Below are 27,711 nucleotides of genomic sequence, written 5' to 3'. Positions count from 1 at the left end.
GCTATGGGGATGCAGAAAGATCTCAGAATGCTGCGAGACATTGAGCCAGTGCATGACCACAACTTTAAACATGAGCATCACTTTGACAAAAGCAATGTTAATATTTAATTTCTTGACCTCCACACGCCTGATACATACACAAACATGGGTAACTGAAGCATAATGGGCTGGTTAGTAAAGGCAATATTCTGCATCAGTGTCTAAGCAGGAATGGAACCTCTTTCCCCACCTGTCTAATGATGGTGTTCTTCAAACTGGCCCCTTTGGTGCTTTGGAGAGAGTGGCATATATGCAACTTGGAAAGCAACATAGGTACAACTTGATATTGCAGAATTATCAACAAAATACGGTGCACGAGGAGACGTCAGGATAGATGAAGTTGATGTATAATTATTCCATATGTATTTGGAAACTACCTGGAGTACCATCTGAGCACAGCCCGGAATTACCATTAACAAAATTCCCTAGATTCACCCTCTTATCCCTTTTCCTTTCAAGCCCTGAACCCCATAACAGATAAGATGTCTTTTCGATGTTTTAATGTTGCTATGAGTTAAGATTCAAAATATTTATGATAATGGTAAGCACTTGAAATGACAATAAACACTTTAGAAAACAATAAATTGATTTGTCCCTTTTACTACACCACTATACGATGTGTTGTGCTAATGCGAGGCAAAATATACATTATCTGAGTAATTTGCATGCTACAACTCATAAATGTTTGACGTCAGGTTGCTTTCTCAACCATTTTCTGAAGTACAAGGGCTTCTGTCAAAGGTTCTTTACTGCTCCTGAAAGCCATTCGTCAATGTGAATATCTTAACTTTGCCAACTCTGTTTTGTATCCCTCTTGTGTTTGCATTGTGTTGGCAACAGACAGCCATGAATTAGCTTAAAGCCCCTTTTTTTCCACCCATTGGAGCAGTGAAATGTGAAGACAATGACTGTAACCTGACAGGCCTGCATTCAGTCTTTCATAGAGGAGCCACTCTCTTTGCTCATCAGACGACCGCGCAAAAGAGTGGATCCATGCCTTGAGACTTGAGTTTTGAACTCTCCCGCTGTGAAGTAATAGAGAATTGGGTCGAGACAACAGTTGAGGCTAGCAAGGCACAGCGTGAATGGGTGAAACCTCAAAATCCAGCTGCGTACATTGCAATGTCTAATGATGTCCAGGTTGACCAGCAAGTACAACGCAAAGTTGATGTGGTAGGGAGTAAAGCAAATGAAGAACACGGTGGCACACATCAAGACCATTTTGAGCGCTCTATATTTTTCTTTGGCGTATACGGCAAGTGTGTCCGTGCTTTGAAGAAATTGCCTTGTCTTCCAGGTGCAGAAGGCAATGGTGATGAATGGAATGACAAATCCTGCTAGCTCACCCAATGTAAGCATAATTGAAGAACTCACCACATTTATTTTCCTAACGCTCAGGTCAGCAAAGCAGCTATTCGTTTTCAGCTGTGAACTTCTCATTACTGGGAAGAGAGAACATGATCCACCAACGAGCAGCCAGATAATGGCGCACATGCCTACGTCATACCTGCGTTTCCAGTCTTTTACTTTGAAAGGACTTCTAAGGAAGACACATCGCTGAATGCTTATGCACGTGAGGAAGGCAATGCTTGCATACATATTGAGGTACTTCAGATAAAAGCACATCAAGCACAGGGTGCTCTGAAATGGCCAGACGTGGTTCACATAGTAATATATCCTCAGAGGCAAGGAGAGCACATGGGCAAGGTCCGCTGTGGCCAAGTTGATCATGAAAATGACAGATTTGTTTTTCTTGTTGATGAACCGGCACAAAACCCACAGAGCTGCACTGTTGGCGAAAAGGCCAGGGATGAAGACGATGGTGAAGGTGGTTGCGTACAGAGCAGATTGGAATGTCAAATCAGGTGCACTACAGTTGTCCAAGGAAAGGTTTGTGGCCATCACGAGACTTTGCGTTCATTCATGTGATATGGGTGTGTGTTAAGACCACTGCCCTAAAACGGAACAGCAAAAAATGTTAGATAATCATATAGAGTGCAGTTTATTTTTACAAAACTCTTCTAGTTTATTTAATTACTTAGAAAACAAATGTAAACATTATTTGTGCATATTTGTGTACATATGTGCATTCATAAAATGTTGCATTGTCAAATGTTGTAAGATTCCACCCTATACAGAATATATATATTTTCCAATCATGTAGCATTACAAGAAACCCCAGGAAGGTTAGTATGATGAGAAACTTAAATGCAGTACATGCTAATCTTTGATAACAGAGAGTAGTGGTTACTGACTTTTCTCCAATGTATTTTACTAGAGTGCAGAGTAGAATGTAAGATTCCATCCTAGTGACTGAACTACCCACCCTAGGAATTGTCCCTGTTCAAGCAGCATCTGTTTGGGTAAGTCTTAGGCATGGATTCTAGTGGAGTTCAAATAAGCGAGTAGAGGCAAATGATTTACCAGAGGTGAAATATACATTTACATCTGACCAAATGACCGTGAGAAAACATGAAAAACAATGGGCTGTTCACCCGTCCGCTCCCACAACCCTTGCACATGTGTTGCACCTGTCTCCTGCCTACCCATCCCTCCCTAGGTTCAGAGTTCCTAATAAGTACCAACTTGAAAGGGAAGGTTTCTGAGCACAATGAACTTTGTTTTAGGCTCATTCAAACAAGTCTTCTTTAATACAAATTCCTGTTGTCTTGAGTTAGGCTTTGCTTGTAAAGATTTGTTTCCTGTGATCGAAAGGTCTTGAACCCAATCTTTCCTTATGTGTCCTTTCCAGGGAGAGCACTGGACATTGCAGCCCTGGTGCGTTCACACATGTACAATGCACACTGTATCTGTGCGGGCCTCCCAGTTGAAAACACTGCAGCATGTCTGTTGATGCAAAGGCATAGATTCGAACACATTAGCCTGGCTTTGCAGGCCCTTTTCTGGTTTTTAGAAAGGGCCCACATTGATTTCAGATCAATCTGCATTGTACATCGAGCCTGGGATGGCCAAGGGCCTCCATTTCTAGTAGACAAGTTCTGTCTCCATACACTTTTGCCAACTTTGCATTCGTCCAACCAATGCTTTGTGCCTATCCCACATTTAAGCAAGCACAGGATAGCAGCAAGGTTATGGAATGCCATGCCATTTCAAATACAGCTACATACAACCATCCAATGTACAATAAACGTATAAAGACATACGTATTTCCTCAATATGTGTGTCTTGTGGCTCTGTACCTGTCCGTTAAGTGTCAGGAGTACACTGAGGTGGTGATATCATTAGCATTGCACAATGTTGCCACTGATACAGCTACCTGGCACTAAGCATCTTGCAGAGGTAGCTGTATTGCACGGAAATCTTACACAATGCATAAGTATGCTTTAAGTTGCCTGGAAGTGATTTCGCCCAATACAGAAATGAAGAGGCAAAGAGTTTCATAATGGGGCTCCTTGAACAGCAAAACAATGGCTGCTGAATCTAACCGTAGTGAATTGAGGAGATTGTGCCCTACAATTATGTGCACAGCGAAAGGAATGAAGATAGGAGTTGTAGGAATACTGTATATGGAGGCAGTAAGTGAGCCATATTACATTCAGAGGAGGAAGTAAATAATGGCAAGTGGATTAATGTCGAGAATACAGATATCAAATGGTTAGTGCACATTACAAATGTAAATGCACATTCTTGTAGTAAGCACATGTTTAAAATGCTAAGAGTTCAGGGTAAACAGGTCAGCTGTCCGGTTTGCACTGTATACATACTAATCTAAACTCATCCATGAACACCCTTTCCCTTAATTTGGTAACCTGTCCTTAACAAAGCAGTGCAAAGCAGGCCCAGTTGACAAGTCGAAATTGAAGTGTTTTTCTGCAATGGATTTAAAACATGCAGGCACAGTTTACTGGCTGTGATTTCATTACACAAAGTGCGAGGAAAAATGCACCATTGAGATGGCACTATTGTATGCTGCAGGAAATGATGTTGCAAATGTATTTGCAAAGCTATTCTTCAAGGGGAAAATGCTGAGACTAGATTGGGTGATGACGTCAGGAATATGGGCAGGTTTTGTTGAGAGACAATGATAGATTTTAAAAGGAAGAGATCCAGGGGGTGTGGGTCAGACTGATAGAGGCTTCCAGGGAGATGAACAACATCTGAGCAGAGCGCATGTGATAGACGGGGAGCAGTTATCCTGGCATAGAGTTTGCATTATCCATGTGGGCTGGAGGTCGCGACTGCAATTGCTGCCAACTGACAAAGAGGGGTTTCCTGTGATAACAGCTCAGAAATCCCGCCCATACTCAAAGTGAGTATATTTGTTAATTGAGGTGTACACATGGGTCAATGCGTTTTCAGACAGCCAGAGATTTTTCTTTTTATGTAAAGAATTCAGCATGTTTCAAATGATGTTTGGAGAAGTTACATGTTTGTGGTATTAAGCGTGGATCCTGCCAAGTTTCACGACCCAAGGTCGAAGCGGGTTAAACCCATGCTATTTTGTCATTGAGCTGAGTTCATGTTGAAATGATTTTTTTTTCTTGCTGTTTATTCTTGCTGACCTATATCCCATATTCACACTGTTAATTGTATCACTGTTCAATGTGGCTGTTCTTGATCGGTAAGTCTATTTGCTAAGGTAAAAAAATACACATGCCAAAAGTCACTGTGTGTTTTGATACATTTTTATGGTGTTTGGGTTGTGTCATTTAATTCATTGTGGGTGCTGTAGATAGACAGATTGTGAGTGAAGTGTTTCAGCTGTGAATGCTTACAGCTAAACAAATCAGCCAATGGCAGTAGTCCAGCCTCCTAGATAAGTCGCTGGAGTGACAATTAGTACTGTCAAGATTCTAAGTGTACAAAGCCTGATAATCTGTGTTTAGAGTTGACCATAAATAGAATACAGGTATCAGAGGAGAGTTTTGTCACACCACATAGGGCATTACCATCATAACGCCATACCACTTTACCACCATATGAGAATACCACAAGATTAGGTTTAGCCCTCTGACAAAACCTCGGACAAAAACCCTAACACAGCTTGTTTTTCCTTTTCATAGTTAACCACGTTGGAGGAAGGTTTGCATTTCAAAACATTTAGCTGGTGTACAGTTGCAAGAGTGAGCAATGTGAGAGTGGCTCAGGGATTTTGTAATCCTTTTGATAGTAGAGTTTTGCAGATGCTGCACTTTAGTATATGGGTAAAATCCCTTGTAAACACTACAGGTTTGGTCAATATGGGAATGAATAAGATGAAGCATGGCCTTGCTGGGGAATTATGTGTCACAAGAGATTTTTTATCAATGCTCAGAACAATGACAAAAAGGTGTCTATTTTAGGTGGTGTGATGGATTCAAAAGATAATCTAATAGACCGCCCTCAATGGAATCCTGTATCATTTTGATCTTAGTTTAAAAGAACAAACTGAGATTTACAGAGTGTGCTGAGCACGGTGGTGGTGGAGAGTTCTTTGGAAATGTGGGCTCTGTTTCCTCTGAGAAGAAGAAAGGAGATCCCTGCACTTGTTTTTCGCATGCTAAATTTGCTAACATAATGCATCTGCATTGTCCTGTGAGTTAACGTGTTATACTCTCTGCTTGCATCAGACTCTGCTGAGTCTTGATGTGTATGGCCCGGGCTTTCCCTGCCTCTTACCATCAGCTGGCTCAGGACTAAATCACTTCTGTGATGCCTTTGATTGTTTTTCTGAGGGAACAATGTGCTATCATTTGGAAAATACTGGCATTACATTTTTCTCTGAATTTCTATCTTCCTTATGGACACTCTTAATAATGTCTGGTCTGGTAGAAAACTTCAGGTCATGAGAACACTATGTGTTCCCAGGTTGCCAATGATCACATTGTATGATCTGTGAGGGGACATGAAACCTCCATTCATATCAATATTATATTAAAGAGATTCACAGATGTGCCTTTCACACTGCATGTGAAATATCACCTGGACAAAAACCATTAAAGTTTATAAAGAAAGTGTCAGAATGTATTTCCACATATGTTTCCCCTTTTTGGGTCTGGTTTTCAAGGTACAGTAAGCACAATACAGCCTTATCAATCAGTGCTTGTAAGAACTGGCAGCATTTTGAGGCATTTGGGGATCACTAAAAAGCCCTGAAATGAAAGGTGACACTGCGAAGACTGACATTGACAGAACAAAACGGATCTATTTCTAAGTATCCTTGCCTTAACAACTCCTTTATGCCTTGAATATTTTACTATTCTGTTTGCCCAACCATGGAATGTTTCCAAACATATAGATATAAAGACAGACATAGATGTCATTTATGTTTTCATCCAGTAAGTAACATGTTGTACACATTGGGGCTGAATAATAAGTTACTCTGAGGAACTCTGACCTACTATAAGTTGTGAAGGGTTTTGACCCATGCTGAATCAATAGACTGGGTAGATGTGGGGATGAGCTGCCGCCGCCCATCTTTCCATCCCAATGTCCAAGAGATGGGCGCAGTTGGCACAAGACCACTCCAAAGATACAACCTTCTTTTGGGGGGTTCCACATAACCACTCTAATGTAAGGATGCCTATCAAAATAATAGCAAAAATCTCCTGTCAAATTCGAGACAACTCAAAAATGGATGCAGTACCAACAAATTCCACAAGGCGGCGCTAGCAGTCTAAACTCTGACAGGAGAACTGGCTGACAAAGGGACCTGAGTCAACTGGACTTCAAATCCTGTGGGTTAATTAAAAACATTTTAGCCACCTGCTGTTCCCAGAGGCCAAGAGGCTGAGAACTCTTAACACCCCAGAGACTCACAACAGGAGGCAGGATATCACATGGCCCTTCTGAGTGAGAGGGAGGGGGTTTCCCCTTCAGCCTGGAAGAGAGAGACAATAGCCCCTTTCAGTTGAATGGGGTATGTACATTTTGAGTGTTTCCTGTCAACAGCCCTCTGCCAGCAAGGAGAGACATGTGATCACTGACCCACCCAGACTTCTGGAGGCAGACCCAAACACTTTGGGGAGTAGAATTGCAGCAAATATATATTTTATAGAAACAGTGATAACTTATTGTAACCAAATGACAGGAATGTACAACTTTGAGAGTCTTAGTATGGAAAATGCCCTCACGATTTGAGCCCAAACTCCAATTTGTACCATGTTCTGGGGCAAAACCCCGCTAATTATGAATATTGTAGACACTGTATTTAAGCTAGAGATATGGAAAGTTACTGAGATATATGTGGAAGGGAAATGTACCTTTGTATAATTTTTGATGAAAATCCCATATTGCAAAACCCACTAAAAAGCGCAAAATGTTGTCATTTTTTAATGCAAGCCCCCAGGAAGATCAGAGGCGGACAAGCATGGACCATAAGGAATATATAATGTGAACATGTAATTTCAACAAATTGTGTATCTGGGAAATATGTATTTGAATCAAATATAGATTTGTGGGCAAATTGACCAGGGGAGGATCCTCTGACCCATAAACAGACCTCATTATGATGACAATCCATTTCCTTCCCCCAATCATGGGAGAGGGGAGAATTGGGCCAATGACAAGTAGAGAGGGGCAGGCTCAGTTATGCCACGCACACACCCACTTCCAAAACACATAAAAACAGACTGCTGGGACAGGTAGAGAGATTTATTTTCCATTTCTGCGGAGCATTTTAAGGGCCGACATCCCATCCAGACAGAGACCAGAACCAGGGACCCATAGACTACAGAACTTTGAACCTAGAAGGCCCACTGCAAGCAAAAGTATTCTCAGCAGGCCTTCAGAATCCAGCAAACCTAACCAAACTATTCAACAGCCGGGCGAGCTGTTTGAATTCTTTGCCAAGAACTTTTGCCGGAACCGCAGACCAGACCCAGATCGCTGTGAGCAGAACCAGTGCCTGATTGATCCGCTGAGCAGAGAGAACTGCCGTTGGACGTGTTGACCAGATCCGTGACAAGGCCCATTCATTTCAAAATTAGGAGTGAGTATCCGCCAGAACTGTGCAGAACCCAATCTCTTAGTTAAAATAATCTAATCAAACTATTTTAACCTAATTAGAACAGCCTCCTAGAAATCGTGTCATCTGTCATTTTTAAAGCTGCACAACTGTCACCTGTCGATTCTGCAGCTGCAAGCTGTCACCTGTCATTTTTTGAGTTTTACTTTAAATCCGAAAATCTACCTTTATTAAATCGTCTGTATCTCTGGAACCGTTTGTCCTAGGAACGAGATTTAACTTTCCTCTGAAAGCTTAGAATCTTATAATTTTACTGCAATCGCGATTTACGCACTCACGAAATTTACCGCGATTTGCTATTTGGCCCAATTTCTCCACTTGTCAAAATAGCAGCTTCATTCGTTCCTTTGTTAAAATCCGTTTGCAACCTGGTAATAACTCATAGAGCATTGCTAAAGTGAGCCTGAGCTAATACCAACAAGCATCTCTCACTCACCCTGAATCTCTAGAGGGAATTAAAATCAGTTAGCACCTTTTCACTTCCTTGCCACCACATTACAAAGCACTCTTGCCCGTGTTTTAAAAAGCATATTGTATTCCTGAAGACTGTGTGTGTTACTTCCATCTCCTTGCATTGCATATAGGGGGGGGTGAATTGCCACCAGGGGAAAAGTGAACATATTATTTCTTGTGAAACCATATCAGTTTATTTTCTGTACTGCATTTATTCCACCTTGCATTTCATTGAAACCAGAAAGCATTTCAGCTACCTCATCCTCTATACTACTTCTAAGTAACCAAATCAGTTTACCAGTAGAACATTATCCATTGTTGATCACGGTCATATTTTAAGTGTGATATCCAATATTAATTTATTATAAAAGTGTGATAGATATATATTGTTTTTTTTCTCAAATAAACCTTTTAAATTTGCAAAACAGACCTACTTCTTGGCTCAGTGGGGTCAGGGGGATTCTAAGAGAGGGGTGTTATATAAGGGTTGTCATCCAGAGTACATGAACTGGACCTAAAAATATATCAATAAGGGTTTCCCTCAGCATCCCAGACTAGGCATTGACTTAGCTGTAGTGTTGAAGTGAAGCCACTTAACAAAGTAAATTAGAATAAGCCAGAGTTAATCATAGAAACTTCATTAAGAATCACATTGATGTTCTGTATTTTTTCTGTCATTTGAAGCACCCAGGTCTTAAATATGCAACGGCAGTAATGTTGCCTGCATTCTCCTTTTCTTAGATTATTTGGATTTCAAAAGCAATTGCAGCTCTAGTTCTAAGGTATATGCTGCAAGTTGACCTCTTTGACAAGTGCTGGTCACCAGTCAAGAGGGGTTTGCCTGGCTTGTCACATTCATTAACATTATACATAAGTCACAAAGATAGAGGCATCATGTACAACATGCTGTGGTCATGTGAAAGTAGCAAGGCATATTGGTTGCATGTTATGGATAGGGTAGAACTAGTGTTTTCCTTCTAATCCACTCATTGATGTTCTGTGTACTTTAAATCAATTGGCTCAGCTTTTCTCAGAACTGGGTAAATTACATTATCGTCACACAGTGATAGTCATGGAAGACATTTTACGTTCTAGGAAGATTCCTATTCACCCTCAGATTAATGACTGCCTTGTCACAAAGAAGGGAAAGAGTATCTTTCCTATAATGAAACTGCCGCAATGAATTCCAAGAAACTTTATGTAGTTCTGCTTTTCCAATTATAAATGCCAGACAAGTCCCAGAATGAAAAGGAAAAACAGGGCTGAATAAGCACCTACAAATTGGAATGGATCATGTTGGCCACTATTTAATTGAAACATTATGCACAATTATATGTCCCTGTTGAAAATCGTCAGCCCCATAGCACAGTGGATCTCGATTTCCGGCACCACATTTGGGAAATAGTAATCTGTCCTATACATAAACATCTCAAGGTTGTCTGTGAAAAGGGGGCTGGTCAAGCACATGCATGCCCAGGGCCACATCACATATCTCGGAAGTTCTTATAGCAATGCAGGAACAGCTGAGAAAGTCCGACATTGACAGATAGTAACAGAGGGAGACTGCCATTAACAGAGCAATACTGACATAGAGTGAAGGCCAAATACTGAGACTGACAGAGAGACTGATTTTGACAGAGCCTCTGATAATAAAAGAAAATGACACTGAGAGAGCCTGATACTGACAGGGACCGAGACTGGGAAGAGAGAGAGAGAGTGAGACAGAGACAGAGAGAGAGAACAAGAGATATATATACAGGCAGGGCTAAAATAGCAAGAGCACAGAATGAGTGCTAGATTGAGAAATGATATGCCAGGTACTTCTACTGTCACTGATTTCTAGCACAAATTGTGCCTTTATTTTAAGATAAAGGAAGCAAGTAGGGAATCCCTTTTTTTCCAGGCTGGGCGAAGTGGATCCGTTAAACATGGAACTTTCTGTGAAAGAGTTTATGTTGACCTGTGAATGTTTCTGAGGAGGCTGAAATTGATTTGGACTCTCAGATTCTGGTAATAAAGAAAAGCTAAGAGGGTGGGACGCCATTCAAAGCAGAGATAGCCTAATAAACTTAAAGCTATATAAAGCATACACTAACTACTCACCAGCTGATAAGAATACAGTGGCCTATGTGGTTTAGTCTCTGTCTCATGCTTTCAAGATGTGGTTCTTAAGATTTAAGGGCAACTGTCCAAACACACTGGAGGTGATGGGTCCTCAAATTGGTCTGCCTCAAGTCAGACGTGCCTGTCGTTTATATAAAACAGACGAGTTAGAAACATTTTGCACTTAATTCTGGATTCATCCTTGCTACCGAGAAGAATTTTCCCTTTTTAAAGACTCATTCATTTGCCCTCAGCAGTTTTATTGGCTAATCTGCGGGGACGCCTGATGAGAGGCAATCAATTTTCATTGGCAATTGCATTCTCTGCATTTTAAATGAGATATTTAGCCTTCTAGGGAATATTTCTCTATTAGATAATCTTCTTCTGTTGAGCATGCAGGATCTTCCAATTTGGTGTTTGGGATGTGTGGCATTTGTAAATTCTTAGTCTGTTTGTGCCCATGGCTCTATACTTTACAATATGACTGTTATTTGCCTGCTGGCACTTTGTCACTACAGGATGATCAATTACGTAATATAGAGCATAACGATTTTGTACTTCATTTTTGTTAGGGCTAAGTTTAAGTTTAAGTGACTGCTATGTTAAGTGTTAGTGAAGTTGGTGTATTTCTAGCTTAATTTAAAAATTATCTATATTTTTGCCTTTATATATGTAAAAGGATAAACATTTTTAAATCTGCAGGGACCCTTGAGTCCTAGCTCTGGCAGCTGACTTAAGAGTGTTTAATAATTCTGTTTGATTCAATTTGCTCTATAGTAATCTGAGTGCATATAATGTACTTCTGTGTGAGGGAGTAGAAACATGTTTTAAGAGCATCCTCCTTTTTTAACTTTATTTGTCAAAATGTGTAATTATTTGGTAAAGTGTTGTTTGAAAATTATGAATTGTGAAGATTTCCAATTGTAAACCATAACACATGAAGGCATACATAAAATAAATAACATTTCTAGCACAAGGTCTCCCCATTCTAGAAATAGAACAACAGATATTCCTAACATAAGTTGTCCCCACTCTAAAAATATAAGAAATAATATTGATTTTGTTTTTAGGATGTGCCTGCCCCAAGTACCTCCAATATCGCCTGGTGGAAAAGCTCTACCCAATGCCTTGTAGAACCAGAGTTCTACCTTCAAGACTGAGACTACAATCTGGACCCACTTCTCTTTTCTAGAGGGGGCCAACCAAGATGAAGTCAAATGATAATTGATTATCACTATAGAAAATGCTAAATACAAGAAACAAGGAGCAAGACAAACGATTTATACAGATATGATTTTAAAGCTTTTCTAAAAGATAACAAAGAAGGCAGAAACTGGCTCACCGCTGGTTATGGATTGCAGGACCTCATCACTTCTGCTTTAAATGCTTGATTAGAGAATCTCCCTTAAATATCACACTGTCTAACCTTGCAATGCTTCACTGCTTGTATCACTAGAATCACCTCCTACACACTCTATATATGTTGGCCAAGTACGTTCTAAGATAACTGACATGTAAGACAGGCAAGGCATTTTGAACTGAATACAAAAGAGCAGTGGCAACCAATGAAGGTGAAAAAAAAAACTGGAGTGTTGTAATCAAATGATAGGCATGCCCATCATCTAACACAGATGTCATGGAGACCATGAAAGAAGCAGGAAGAACAACAAGAACCTAATTTCCACCATCCAACGCTGATATGACAGGTGTTAATTTAACAGAATGAAAACCAGATATTATTTTCAATAGAGATACAAGGAAGACACAGGATTGTACCCGTTTTTCAGTGTGGGGGACAGAGATGCAAGAGAAAATAACAAATCTGTTATCAGAGAAGTTTAACTCTTCTATATGTCGAATATTAGTATGTTATGTATTAGAATATTTCTCTAACTATATGTTGACAAACATATGATCTTATTTTTTAACTGCATGATATATTTTACTATTGTTGATTCTGGATTGCATGTTCTTTTGTGTCCTACTTTGTTTTATATCTGGTTTTTGGCTCCTGCACAAACACAATAAAGGCTTGAGATATCTATATGTCAAATGCAACTGTGAATCGAACGTTAATTTGCATAATATAATCTCTAAAGAGGAAGTCCTGTTACAAAAGGCTGTTTGTAATTTAAGAAATGGAAGCATTAAAGTAAAGGAGAACTCCTGTTTGATTATTAAAAACAACTTACATGATTACAGTAGCAGTGTTTATTTTAGCTCCAGTAATAAAATAGGACCTACAAGTACAAGTACACACTTCTTCAAATAAAACATTTTGAAAAAAAAAATGTGTAAAAGTCTGAAATAACTGAAAATAATAGTATTGAAGTTCATGTAGCTATCCAATCAACTTTGGAGCCAATTCGGAATGAAGGACCGAAGGAAAGCCATACTCCGATGAGGTACTCTCAATATTTAATACAAAATGTCCTGACATTCCCAGAATTGAATCAAATTGAATTGTCAACAAATACGGATCAAATGTGAGCTATTCCAATAATTGGTTTATATACTCTTCCGGATTAAAAACCTCTTAAAAACGAAGATATTGTAATTGGTAAGGTATCTCAGAATTAAATTGGTCTTGAGTATCTCATAAATGAACATTCTTTAGATGATTCTGTCAACTTGCTAGCCCTACAAGAGGAAAATTGACGGTAGGTTTCCTATACGAGATTGAGTGGAATACCTGAAATAAGAAAAGACACTCCCTATGACAATGATAAACTTCTGTCCGATGTCTCTCCGCCACTGGTAATAATATTGGAAAGCCTCCTTCAAATTATTGTGTGTATCTGAGGCTACTGGTAAAAAATTTGAAGGCTCAGATAATCACGCTAGCTCACTAACTAATTTACTCCTCATCTTGGTTGTTGAGAAAAAAAGATATATATTCTGATCAAAACAGTTTATACAATACGGAAAGAAACTACTACAAGATATTCCCAAGATCTTCTCTTTAAAAAGTAATAAAAAGCAAACAGAATTAGAGAGTAATTTATCGAAATGTAATTGCCTTAGAATTTGAAGAAAGTAGCGAATAATAAACTGAACTTTAACTATTTAACAATATATGTAACTAAAAGAAATCTTTTTTAGATCCAATAAAAAAAAAAGAAGTACCATCTGGCACTCTGGGCCTTATCACGAGGTAGCACCGGCGGGTTACTGCCGACCTCATAACACCGTTCCCGCCGCCTGATATACCTGTACCACTGGAACATTACATGTCACAGTGGCACGGGATGTCAGGTAGAGGTAACTGTAAGTCCCCATTCCCAGGACTCCACGGGAACGGGGACATGGAAGCACTGGCACCCTTGCCAAAGGTACCAGTGCTTTTGTGAGAAACATGCCTGCAGGGGCCGGTACTCCCGGCAGGTCAGGTCTTCTGGAAGATCCAGCCCCTGCAGGTAGTCTTGCAGTCTGGAAGTCCGGAGAGAGTGTCGGTGCATTGTTACCGGAACCCTTATTTCTACCCCGCCAGACTAAGAAAGAGGCCCTATTTTGCAAGTGAAAGAGCCAATTTATGCCATGGCTTAAATCACAATGTCAAATCATAAGATAATGATAAGTTGGAAGGACATATGGGAATACAACATAATAAATCAGCAATATCTCAGATAAATAATTGAGTAGTGTTAATGAGAATATATCCCTGAAAAAGAAGTTCAAGGTTGGCAGCTTAAACTCAAAGACCCTGGTCTTTTCTCACCTATATTCAGAGTCTTATCATTTGTCCTAAGTAGGTCAAACCGCTAAACCTTATTGCATTGTATTCCAAAGCTAATGGTTGTCACTACCAAGGACAGTGCTTTGTTCTTTTGAATATGAAAAAATTATGTAGGGTCCCCTCTACAACTATGTTGATTTCCATTAAAAAATCAGACTAAGCATTATCATTTGCGGGTGATGAACTTTGAATAATGGAAGTTGATGTTTATGTCAAAGTTAGTTAAACATATCCTCTTGAACCAAAAGATAGTTTTGGTGTTGGTAGTAAAGGAATATCAGCATAAAAATGAAAAAAACATTTGTCACAGATTCACCATTGATGCCCTCTCTGATAATTTGCATTAGGAATGGAGCGAGCAGGATACTGTCTCTGGAAAATAAGTAAAGGAAACCATAATATAGTGAACTAATGAAAACTGGCTAGCACTCTTCAATCACAAACTTTAAAACCTCTCTAAAAATATAAAGACAGGCATAAATAATCTGTCAGACCTCATGAAATATTACAGGAGATCTCAAATTTGGACACGATAATGCTATTCAAACACTAAATAATAATATTTCTGTGTGCATTTGGGAAATCTGGTTAACTAGGTTTATTGTTTTGATAATTGTGTGCTATTATAAAGCTACAGACGTAACTAATAATGTCAGTTTTAATGACAGATGGTCTGCTAACATTAATAAAATTCAATCATGCAGGAGTTCATATTTTAATTTAATTGTATCTGATTGCATACTATTAACTAGACTAATTTGTGATTCTGATGAGATCCATTCTATGTTAATATGTAATGTGTGTATCCCTCCAGGTAAAATGTACGATGGGATCACATTGTTGCTGTTTCAAGATTATAACAGGATGACTAATCTTTAGCGAGAAATGTATGTTTGATGATTGGAGATTTAAGGGCTTGGATTAATGACATGTTTTATAAGCATAAGGACTGTGTAACACTAAATTAAATGTGGTGTACTCCTGAGCCTATATGTCCTCACATACGGCTAATAAAAGAGGTGCTATGATACTTGATTATTGCAATAAAAATAATTTAGGAAATGTGAATGGTCACCTAATGATTGATAGTCCTGCAAATTATACCTGTTCAGAAAATAGCTGTAAATCAGTCTTGGGCTAATAGTGATCTGTTTGAAAAAATTTGTAAATTCATTAACCTCAATAAAATAATTGTTTTCTTTGAATCATGATCATCATCAAGTCTCCTGCAAGTAGGTCATTGCTACTATCTGCAATATTTAGATCCAAACATATGACTACAAAGACAAATTTAAGATTATGATAGGCTGATAAGATTTTGCAAACTCTGAACACAATGAAAATTCATTATAGTAAATTATGGAACCAATTTGAATAGAATGAACACCTTGGTCAGCAGAATGTTTTAGAAGATGTGTACTAATGGTTAATTCATAATAAATATTCATTAGGGCATGATAGCATATCTGGGACTGCATCAACCTGGTATGATGCAGAAGTTATTCTAAGAAGGAAGTGAAAATAAGACAGCTCTATCAACATTTGTATGATGACGGTGGATTCGCTGTAAAGAAACTATGACAAACTCCTAAAAACATTTGGAATTTGTAAAAAATAATAATTATAAAAAGGACATTGAATAAACCTGTTTCAACTGCTCTGTCAGGGAATGGCAAACATTTTGTAGGAACTTAAATGAAGGTTTGGGTGTACCATATACATTCAAATTTCTAAATGTTCTGGATGTTTACGGGTTTGATTTTCAATCTGTCCACTGTTCTCAAAAAGACAATCTGGTCAAAAGAAAGAGCTTATTAGTTTGGTAAATAAAATGAAAGGCTCCCCTGTGACTAGAGATGGTCATCTCGCTATGAATTATATAAAATACAGCCCACAAAACTGGTCATGTATCTTCACTCCCTTCTTTAACTGTTTTGATTTAAATACACATCAATACCAGAAAATTGGAAAAGTTGCATTTCATGTATTTATTTATTGGGTATTTATAATGCGCCTATGCAGAAAAATGGTGGGAGGACAGGGAGGAAAAATTAAACACTAATGTTCCTACTAGGTCTTGAGTCATTCGTATCATGCAAGTGCCGTAAGAGGAATGTGGGGGTGTTATGGAGGGGAGGTGAATGTGGGGGGGACATGGAAGAAGACAAACATTAACGTTCCTACTAGGCTGTGAGACAATTTGGAGCATGCAAGTGCAGTAACAGAAAAAGGGACAGGGGGAGGACGGGGAGTGAAAGTTGGGGATGTACAGGAAGAAGACAGACAATAACGTTTCTACTAGGTCGTGAGACAATTCAGAGCATGCTAGTGCAGTAACAGAAATGAGGGGAGAGTGGGAGGAGGGAGAGTGAGGATGGGATGAACAGGGAAGAAGACAGACAATAATGTTCCTACTAGGTCAAGAGACAATTTGGATCGTGCAAGTGCAGTAACAGAAAAGAGGGGATACGGGGACGAGTGGAAGTGAGGTTGGGATGAATAGGGTAGAAGACAGACAATATTGCTATTACTAGGTTGTGAGACAATTCAGAGCATCTAAGTGCAGTAGAAGAAGTGAGGGGAGATGAGGGAGGAGAAGTGCAAGACAGGGAGGCAGGGTAAAGCTTAGGAGAGAGGGAGGAGAAGGGTACATTAAGTGTAAGTGAGCAGGTTCACTGCCCTTCATAGGGGACAGTTGTCTAGAAACCTCAACCAGTGATAATGGAGAGAAAGAGGAGAGTAGGAGGGAAAGGGGGGCAAAGGGGCCTCAGAGAAGGTAAGGGAGAAGCACGAACTAACTTCAATACAGCAGCAGTGCAACCATCAAGATTCAAGTGTACAGGATAAAGGGAAAAGGCCTAGCTTTCAACATACAGCAGAGAAAACACAAACACCTAGATGTGAGTTACCTGGAAGAGGGAAAAAGGCCTAGCTTTCAATATAAAGCAGAAAATCAATAACACCTTGAAGCGAGTTTCCTGGTACAGGGAAAAAACCTAGGTTCAAAATACAGCAGGAAAGCAGAAACACCTAGATGTGAGTTAACAGGACATGACCTAAGTGCCCAAAAAGGACAACATACAATTTGTGGGTGACGTGCAGCAGACTAAAGCATTTTGGTGAAAGGAGTAATATGAGAGGTGGGACAGTTTAATAGGGAGCAGTAATGCCTGTTCCCCCTGCCGGCACCTTTCATACCTTGTCAGTCACTGCAGGTTGATGGCTGCGCTGCATGCTCCACTGGGGAACACTGGCAAACACAATCTGGAACCTGCTACTGCAGGAGCTGCTCTTTGCCTCTGGGCTGTTCGTCGCAGGGGGCTGCGCAGGCAATGGGGCTGAGAATATGAAATATAAACAAAGAGCCATAAAAAAGCCCACAATTAGGGGTTGCAGGCCTTAGAAGGGCAAAAACCTCACCTCAGACACACATTGAAAATACCTAAAAGCTTCATATGCACGATTGAGTGTATCCAGCTGAATTCCCATCAGAAGGCTCAGGGCCCAATCAGACGAATGGGAGGTGGAGCGGGAGGTGGGAGGAAGGAAGACCACAAAGCGGATGGAGGTGGCAGCAGGAGATAAGGAGAGAGTGCTGAGAGCACGAAAATTTCAAAAAGCCATAAAAAAGCAAAATCAGTTGTCGCCCTACTCAGGATGGCAAAAACCTCACCTCAGGCACGGATGTAAAATGCCTAAAAGCAGCAGATGCACGATCGTGTATATCCCGATGCATTTTCATCAGAGGGCTCAAGGCCCAATCAGAGGAACAGGAAGTGGAATGGGGTCCATTGTTAAGTTCCAGGTACCCCCAGGATCATGGTGCTGTTGGGTATCTCATCCAGTGTCCTAGAGAGAAATGTAAAGAAAGCCTGCTTATACTCTGTGGGGACATAAATTGATCCAACCACTAGGGTGTTACCCCCACCTGCATTCCGATCTCCACAAACCTTCCCTCCCCAACTGCTCACACCCTACTCACCCTGGCAAGTACCAACTTCCAGACAAGAATGGCTACTTCACATTTATTTGCCTTACTCCTACAGCTATGATACACTTTACCCACCTATCCCCTACGTAGCTTTCATGCCTCCTCCTTCACCAAATGTGTCTCTTGCAGTAATGCCACATCTGCTCCTTTCATGTTTAAGTACTGTAACACTATTTTCCCTTAATGTAGTTGTTAAGGCCATTCACATTCAGTGAAATTACACTTAAAATTGGATTCATTACCTCCCCCCCTGCTTGCCCGCCGGCACCATTACTCATGCTGTGGTACCTACAGGGGCTTCTCCTAGAAACACCAGATCACCGTTGTGTGTTCCTCCCACCTCTTGTTGCCCCTTTAACCCCCTCTGGATAGGGGTTAATATTGACATTGGACCGCTTCCCGCATGCCCAGTAACTATAAACAAAAAAAGAATAACACCAACAACTTGGGTCACCCATGGCAGCCAATCCCTCTCCTCTTACTCCTGCCTGTGATAGCATCATTGCCATCCCCTTTAAACAACATTGACCTCCCTCCTTTCCTCCCAATACCACTTTTCATCACACAGCATGTTATGCTAGCCCCTCCCCACCAGGCAATCCACTCCTTGCTTCTTCCACCCATCCTTCAACTATACTTGTGTGTATTTTCTTAGTCTGCTTTGAACTTTTCTTTCACACCCCTTTCAGCCTTAAAGTCATTTTCCTCCTCTTCCCTTGCAATCTGTTCATGGATTTTATTGGCGATTTTATTGGCGATCTGGATTTTTCATTTAGCCTCTCTCCTCCTGTTCCATGTTGCGCAGCAGACTTTTCTGCAATTAACTTCTTCCTCCATGCTGGCATTCTATCTGTGATCCCCACTTCCTCCCCTCTTGCTGTTCCCCACCGGCGGTCATGCTTTTTTTTGCGTTCCCGTCTCTCTCTGCTTGTGATGTGTCAATTGTAACCAGGATCTGCTCCTGTATGAAATCCCAAAGCGCTGTTGGCTCTCTGAATTCCAGTGTCCTTTGGCCCTTTCGACTAGTGCACATCATCACTTAAAGCAGAATGCATTTTGATAAATGGGCCAACAATTTGAACCAGTGCACTCTACTTGGGGAGCTTTGTCTAGGTTGCCCTGTAATGTCTACCAATATCTGGGAAAGAAATAGTTTACAAAACTCTGTTTCTATTTCCTTAGCAGTGCACAGCATCATTTTTTATTGTATTGTGGGTATTATATTGAGTATAAACCGAGCTTCATGAAGCAACTAAGCACTGCCATTGGTAGAGAATTACAGTCCCACATTAGGTGGTTATGGGGAACAGTCCTGACAACATAGCATTCATTACTGACATACCAATTAGGGTAGCACAGGATAGTGAAAATGTTAAGTTAGTGTGGAACAATTAACAATGTGGAAAGGGATGGTGGATGGGGCAAGCATTGGCCTTTAGATAATGGTATTGGGAGGTATAATGGGGTAGGTGGGATCATTGGCAGGGTATCTCGGTCTGGAAAAGTGCTCCATGAAAAGGATGGTCTTGATTTAAGGTTTAACTTGCATGAGGGCGGGGGCATGTTTGTTTACAGAGTCACTTTTTTTTTGTATTTCTACTGCTTTAATCTGAAAACGTCCTGATTTCTGGTGATCCAGTGTCTTCAGAAAATGTTGACCTTATATGCCAAGTAGGCGCGGACTGTTCACATGCTCTACCCTATACGTTGGCTAAAATACCTGACTACGTTTTGATTCCCTGACTTTTGCGCGCGCCTCAGCAAGTGGCCTCTCAAGTGGCCTGTTTCGCCTGGGATCTCTACTCAACTCTCTGCATGATTGTTTCGTCGTTTTCAGGAAGATAGAATACTACGTTTGTGCAATCAAGTGACAAGAACTTGGTGATTATATATTAAGAAAACCTTTTATATGTATAGAAAGAATATATTTATAATAATAACATAGATACTTATCTGTTGTTATAGGCCACGGCCACAGAAGGGGAGGACACCATAAAAATACGAGGCCGCGCGCCATCAGCGCGCGCGCCTCAGCAAGTGGCCTCTCAAGTGGCCTGTTTCGCCTGTTTAGCCTGTGGGGCTGTAGGTTAGGTAAGAAACTTTGGAGTTTTGAATGCTAGTTCTCTATTTAAGTACAAACATAGTGATAGCCACAGCCTAGCTGAACGTAAGAAGTGGCTTAACAAGTGGTGTCGAGACAAAAATGAGTGTAAGAAAAGCGGTGATAAGTAAGCAACATTTAACAATAGCACCGCCTACAAAGCAAATGACCACTAGGATGAGTGTAGCCCGTGCTGCTGCTGCGAGTCACTTAGGCTCACCGTACTTAACTGACGAGCTTATTGAATGCGCAATTCAGTGTTCTTTAGAACAAAGAATGTATAGACCAGCCCAAGAGCTGGGAACTAACACTGAACTAATTGAAAGTTCGCAATCATTGTTTGTAGAAGATGGTGATACAAATAGCTTCCAATTGAACGTTGACCCGGGGAATAATATTGAAAAAATGGCTAATGGAAATAGGGAGTATGTTGATACACCCCAAGTTTTTCACACTATTGATAATTCCTTGTTGGAGATGTCACAACACATAGATAAAAATATGTTGGATGATTTAGAGAAAGCGAACCATACTGACACAACACAGACCACAAGTAACGAAACGCAAACGCAAGTATTAATACTAGCTGAATTGAAATCCCAAACAAATCTCTTAAAAGAAATGGTAATGGCATTTATAGCATTACCGGACTTCATCAACAAATTAATGAACAAGGCACGACGTGAGGTAACAGATAAAACGCAAAACTCAATAGCTATCAATAAAGAAGTATATACTGGAATTGAAGGCATAGACAGAGAACTCAATAATGGTAATGAAACAAATTGTAAGGTGACAAAATCTAATGTATCGACTATTAAGATACCCTTACAAAATGAAGACAATGGCAAGACATCAGAGCCCAACATGGAGGTAATTGTGATAGAAACCAGCGAATCGATAAAAGTGGTTAGTAATAATCCTACCACTGTAACTGAAATAAGTGATGATGGCAACTCTATGTTTGCAGAAAAAACTTCAAAAAGGAAAGAAAAAAAGCAAAGGAAAAAACAGGCCAAAGCTGCGAAAGCAAACAACACATCCTCAAGAAAAATCTTGAGAAATATGAACATCCGTAAGGCATGGCCTGATTGTCAGGCAACAGACAAAAGTAAGAAAGATCAGGAAAAAAATAAACCTAGTGACAAAACAAAGACTAAGATAGTCAAAGAAATAGAGATTGTCAGCAATACTGGAAATGATGGTATTGCTGAATCTAGTTACAGTGAAGGATCTTCCTTGCTCTCAGAGGTTCTGAAAAATAAAGTAACATCGGAAAGGATTGATAGTAATCTTAGAGCCGTAGAGAGAGGAATCCAAGTTATCTTTGACATATTTAAAAACCCAGATGCTCCATCGAGACCTAATACACCTGTGTTAATGAATAATCCTGAGTTGTTAGCCAGCAAGCCATTGTTGAACTCCAATACACTGCAAGAATCGAAAGAGATATTAGCCTCATTAGCTCACCCGAAGGAGTCACAAGAAATTAAACAACTAAAGGTACCATTTGATGACCCCAAGGAGCATACATTGAAAGATACGCAACTAAGCAGCGATGCAATAAGTTTAATCATAGAAAACTTATTGAAACAAAAATATCAAGATCCAAATAGCTCGCTGCATGTCTCAAACACTTTGCCAAAGGGAAATACTCAAAAAAGGAATGGAAGTAATTTACCCCCCGAAGATGGAGCAATAGGTAAGAATAATTTGATCACTCAAGAACAAGCGAGATCGATAAAATTGCAGAAAAAGATAGACACTGACTCAGCGAAGGCTACCCTTGATACAAATAAAGCCATCCAATTAAATAAAACAGACTTAAGTACATTGGTGGAGGAATTAATACATCAAAAATTTAATGAATCTAATCGCCAATTACCAAAAACTGATGATCTAATGCAAGATAAAGATCCACAGCTTAATAACATGAACCATCAGTATTTAGACTATAAAAAGGAGTGGTTGTTATCAGGTGTCACACATGACTCGAATCATTGGAATAAAGAGTATAAGGTATCATCCATACCAAATTTAAAAAGACTGGCTTTTTCAAATGAACCGAGTATAATAATTTACTATGTGTTTGACAAGGGTGGCCCACGATCTCTCAATAGATCTTACCTGCTATCTTTATTTGGGGAGATACCAGAATTAAGTTTAATAAGAACTTCAGATATCCAGCTGGTGGATTTCGTACACAATGAAAGGTATGATTATGTCAGATTAATCATAACATCTCCATTAGTTAGAGCTCTAATACTGAAGGAGGCAGGTGCTCTACAGAAAAGGGGTTTTGATGTACAAAAGTATAAAGAATGTACACAAGGGGATGATGGTTTAAGAAAACAAGAGTTTAGCAGACAAGAAGCAGCAGGATATGGCACCGACAGACTGGGAATACAATCATTATCGACAAAAATGCAAGATAGCATTGTAACAGACATTGCTAGGTCTCAGTTGATTGACATGCAGGAATGGAGGTCACTTGCCATATCGCTGCGAGACTCCATAGAGAATCTGAAATCGGCAAAAATATCACTTTGACAAAAGGACCCCATTTAGTTTAGTTTCCTGGAACACAAGGGGTTACTCACATATTGTGGCAAATAAAAATATTGTGAGTCAACTGGAAGAATTTGACTTTGTGTTATTACAGGAAACATGGGCAACTAACAACTTGCTGTGGGATGGGTACGGAATTATCAACTGTAAAGCGATCAAAGGAACAATAGGTCGACCTAGTGGGGGATTGATCTTGGTGTACAAATCGGATACTAATATTACTATGATAACTAATCAACAAATATCAGAAAGCATAATAATTGGCACATTTAAAATACGAGCAATTCAAATGGAAATAGATCTTTTGATAGTAAACATATATTGGAATGTAGCCAGCCACTCAAATGACCAGCTGATTGAGGTCTTGGAGTTGTTAAATGATAGAATCACGGCCTGGTTAGAGCTCTACCCTATGGGTGCGCTTGTATTGGCAGGTGATTTGAATGCAGATTGTGACTTAGGAAATTCAGATAACACATGGACACTTACATCTACAAACCCCAACTCGGTAGTAGCCCTCAGTAAACGATATAGAGGCAGTCTTTGGATTGATTTTGCATCAAGTTGGGGCTTGCAACTTATACATAACGCACAGCCAACCTGTAATCTATTTTAGATTACATAATAGCCAGTAATCACTTTTTTGTAAATAACTGTGAAATGAAAGTGCAAAGCTGTAAGGAAAGTGATCATGCAATGACATCAATACAGATGCCTTGGAACAAAAAAAAAATGTGAATGGAGAAGATTGGGATATGCATATAGAAATAAATACAGCATGTAACAGCGTAAAATGGACACCAAATAACCTCGAAAAGGTAAACTTTTTGCTAATATAGGATTATATGTCTTTCCCGATGGAATGGAAAATGTCTACTTACTCTGATGAGGTTTTTAAGGATTATATACAAGAAACACTGGAGAAATGTAATGTAAAGAAAACATATGAACAAATACCTGTAACTAAAAATGCTCATGTCTTTGACATTGATATAAAAAAAAGAAAGGCGCAATTGTGTAAAGAGGTGCGTAGCCTAAAAAAATTAAAGGGTAACACAGATGAAATCACCCAAAAAATTAAGCAATGCAAACAGAAATACAAAAATTGGATAATATCATATCGCTCACACATGGCACAAAAAGACGGCGAAGCCATGTTGGCAGCCATGAAGGATTGCAATACAAGGAAAACTTGGGCATTGATTAATGGCACTGAAATTACGCAAATGCAACTTTCTTTAAACCCGATTGCAAGAGATGTATGGGTAACCTATTTTGAAGACTTATATATGAACTCAGAGGTTCAAATGATGGATATCTATAAGTGTAATCAGACATGGTATTTGGATATCTCTGTAAAGAAAATTGCGATGTATATAAAAAAAGTTAAATCCTCAACCACTCCGGGCCCAAATAATTTATCCAATATTACCTTAAAATATAATATTGATTTATGGGCTAACATTCTACATTGCTTGTTTAAAGAGATTATAGAAACCAAACAAATCCCAACCTCCTGGAAGATGGCATATGTAATCTTAATTTTTAAGAAGGGAAATCGTTTAAGCCCTCTAAACTATCCACCCATAATGATATCAGATGTGGAATCAAAAATTTTCACAGCTATGGTATTGGAAGAAATCAATATCTGGATCGAGAATAACAATATACTTGATCTGAGACAAATAGGCTTTAGACAAGCCATGGGAACTGAAATAGGAGGCTTGATAGTAGCCAGTCTAGAAGCTAAGGCCAAAGTAAAATATAATCATGCACTGTAGATAGCATCAATGGACCTTTCCATGGCGTTTGATAAAGTAGATAGAGGAATGTTATGGAGAACCCTGGATAACCTAGGAATGGAAAAAGGTCTACTAGAACTAATAATTATGCTATATTCCGATACTGTATTGAAAGTGCGCTTAAATAATAGAGGCAAATTATCAGAACAAATAAAAGCAAATAATGGCTTAAGACAGGGTTGTAGACTATCAGCGACTTTATTCAATCTCTATGTCTCTCAGATAGGAAAGATTATGGATGTGAGTGGCATGGTCTCACCAAAGATAGGCAAGCTCTCCATAAAATTGATAGCATATGCAGACGACTTCTTGTTATTTGATGGCACGAAAGTAGGTCTACAGAGGATGATGAACACATTTGTAAATTTTATACAAGAAAGGAAACTGATGGTAAACCCAAACAAAACTGTGATTTTTCATACTGGTGTGAAATCTTTAAAACAAGATTCTTTGGTAATGTTTTGTGATGGTGTAAAAATAAAAAACCAAGCTGTCCTCAGATATCTAGGATATACCTATACGAGTAAATACACACTTAGCTATATGATAAAGGAGCTTAAAAGGAAGGCTGTGGGTATTGCTAATCAAATGATGGTAATTGAAAAGAAATATGGCAAGTTCACATTAAGCGCATGTATTCTTTTTTATCGCACTAAAGCCATTCCAGGACTGACTTATGGTCTTGAACTTTGTTCAAATAATCTGATACCACATTTGAAAACAGTTGAAGCTTGTATATGGCGTAATGTTTTGAGACATCTACCAGAATGTCTACCAATAGAAGCAATAAGATATGAATTGGGCCTAACGTCACTGAAAAGTATTGTATATCGGAAAAAGATGCTATTATTGCGAAAATGTAGCGTTGGTAAAAATAATACAATGTATCAATGTTTAGGAAATGACCTAGAGGGTGTTTTCATGAAAGAACTAAAAGAAATATGTGATTCGAAACTATGGGATCTAGGCCTTACAAACGAGACCCTACTGAAAAATCCCCAGAAGGTAAAAGAATTAATAAAAGCTTATGATTGGCTAGAGAACAACGTGGTGGTATTGAATTCAACACTATATCATCAAGTGATATCCTTTTGGAAATGGTATGCAGTTCTGGAAAAATACTTACTGAAATATCCCTCTAGATCTTTCCGCAATTTTACGATGAGATTTAGATTCAATGTACTGAATACCTATGAAATACAGAGTATCAGAACGAATAATGATGTGACTTTTAAAACCTGTAGATACTGTGAAATATCAGAAACGAAAGAAACGCTAATACATCTGTTACTGATATGCCCTAGTTTATTGAAACCACGAATAGAATACTTTTCCAAGTTTGTAAATGATACTTCGAATGTTAATAGGGAAAATTTATGGTATGAGATGATGCATGGAAACTCAACGATACTGAAAATACGCATCAGTGAATTTCTGAGAATAGTATGCGATGTTTCCTGAAACCTGAGTTCAATCTAGATTATCGTAATAATTTCATAAGTAGCTGAGTACACCTAGATATCATGACAAATGTTGCCATCTAAAAAGCTTTTAAAAGTATAAAAAGAAAAAATGAAATGATTAGAGGTTTAAGGTTTTAAATGTAGTATAGTTTCTAGTATACTATTATGTTCTAAAAAATAGATTTAAGGTTGGTATTGTTTTGATTTGAAAGTTGTGTTTTAGTAACTTGTAAATGATTGCTTTTAAGGAGACGGATATTTAATGTTGATTTTGTGTTGATTTGAAAGTTGTGTTTTAGTAACTTGTAAATGATTGATTCTTAAGGAAAAATGTATTTAATGTTGATTTTGAATTGTTTAGAAAATTGCGTTTTAGAAAATCAAAAATGACCAACTCTTAAGGAAAAAGTGTATTTTATACTAGTATTGAATTAATTGAAAATGTGTGTTTTAGAAACTTGTAAATGATTGATTCTTATGAAGAAGAAAAAAGATTTTGTAAAGGTTTGTAAAAAAACCAAAAACAATAAAGATAATAATAACAATAGCCTAGAAGGTGTGTGAAGATGCCTCTGTAAGGCTTTTACCATCTTCCAACTCTCAAGACTCCAGGATTCTGAGTTCCCTCCTCCTCCTGGAAATATAATCCATGCACCACATCAATAAGAAATCTAACAAAACGTCCAAGGGAAATGTATCAAAATATATTGTATTCAAATATATTCCATGACACAGGCAACTGTACGCCACAGGATGCCCTGAGAGTGCTCCTGTGAACATACATCAAAGAAAGTTCTTTTAAAGCATAGAATCTAGGGTAAGAATTCCCCACCTATGTTTGCCGAATTCAGTAGACTCAAGCGATTTGATCTGTAATATATGGGTTTTTGCTGCTATTGTTTGCCTACATAATAGCACTTTTGTACCTTGTTTCAGATGCAGATTTCCCTTTATTAATGATTGTAAGGATCACAATGTGGCAGGATAACTCGGGCATCTAACAGTTTAATCACCAATCACCTTAAAGTAAGTTGTGCACAACACAATTTTGGGCTGCACATTGTATATTTATATCTTTATCACTTTTTGTTAAATCCTAGCAGGAAGACAGTGAAATTATGAAGCGTTTCGATGATACAAGTTCCTAGTGAAGTAATGAGCTGCTGTGAAGTAAGTCATTTTGCATTCTTAGTATACTATATAAGAAAGTCGGTCCTGAGAGACACATGACCAATTGAAACCCTGATTTTGTACTGGAAGGTCTTTGTTGGGAACTTTTAAATCCTTTATTGGGACACAGCTAACGTTAGGAGATTGCCTGTGTCTTCAGGTTTTCAAGGTACTTTCAGACTTTACTGCTTTTCTATATTTAGTAGAGCCTCAGTCCATTTTTTGCGTTATTAGTCAGTACCATTTATGGTTTGTTTACAATATTCTACATGCAAATGAATTATGGTGGTTTCACATTGTTAATTTACTTGAACAGAAG

General features: G+C 38.9%; 1 protein-coding gene across 3 annotated transcripts in view; it reads right to left on the bottom strand.

The window, feature by feature from the left end:
* Positions 1–81: 81 nt before the first annotated feature.
* The window catches only part of P2RY10 (P2Y receptor family member 10), a 177,165-nt gene continuing 149,535 nt past the window's right edge, over positions 82–27,711 (bottom strand). For 2 of the 3 annotated variants that reach the window (XM_069612901.1, XM_069612902.1), the window contains exon 2: positions 82–1,994. In XM_069612901.1, the coding sequence (XP_069469002.1) occupies positions 970–1,941 (972 nt within the window). In that variant the 5' untranslated portion in view covers positions 1,942–1,994 and the 3' untranslated portion in view covers positions 82–969. Of the gene's footprint in view, positions 1,995–17,970; positions 18,147–27,711 lie in introns of all 3 variants that reach the window. The other variant, XM_069612903.1, reaches the window with a different exon arrangement.

This window comes from Ambystoma mexicanum, chromosome 5p, assembly GCF_040938575.1.
Source record: "Ambystoma mexicanum isolate Mex_15411 chromosome 5p, UKY_AmexF1_1, whole genome shotgun sequence".
In the NCBI taxonomy this organism is placed as follows: Eukaryota; Metazoa; Chordata; class Amphibia; order Caudata; family Ambystomatidae; genus Ambystoma; species Ambystoma mexicanum.
Note: the sequence above shows the minus strand (reverse complement) of the source record. Positions and strands in the feature narration are given on the sequence as shown.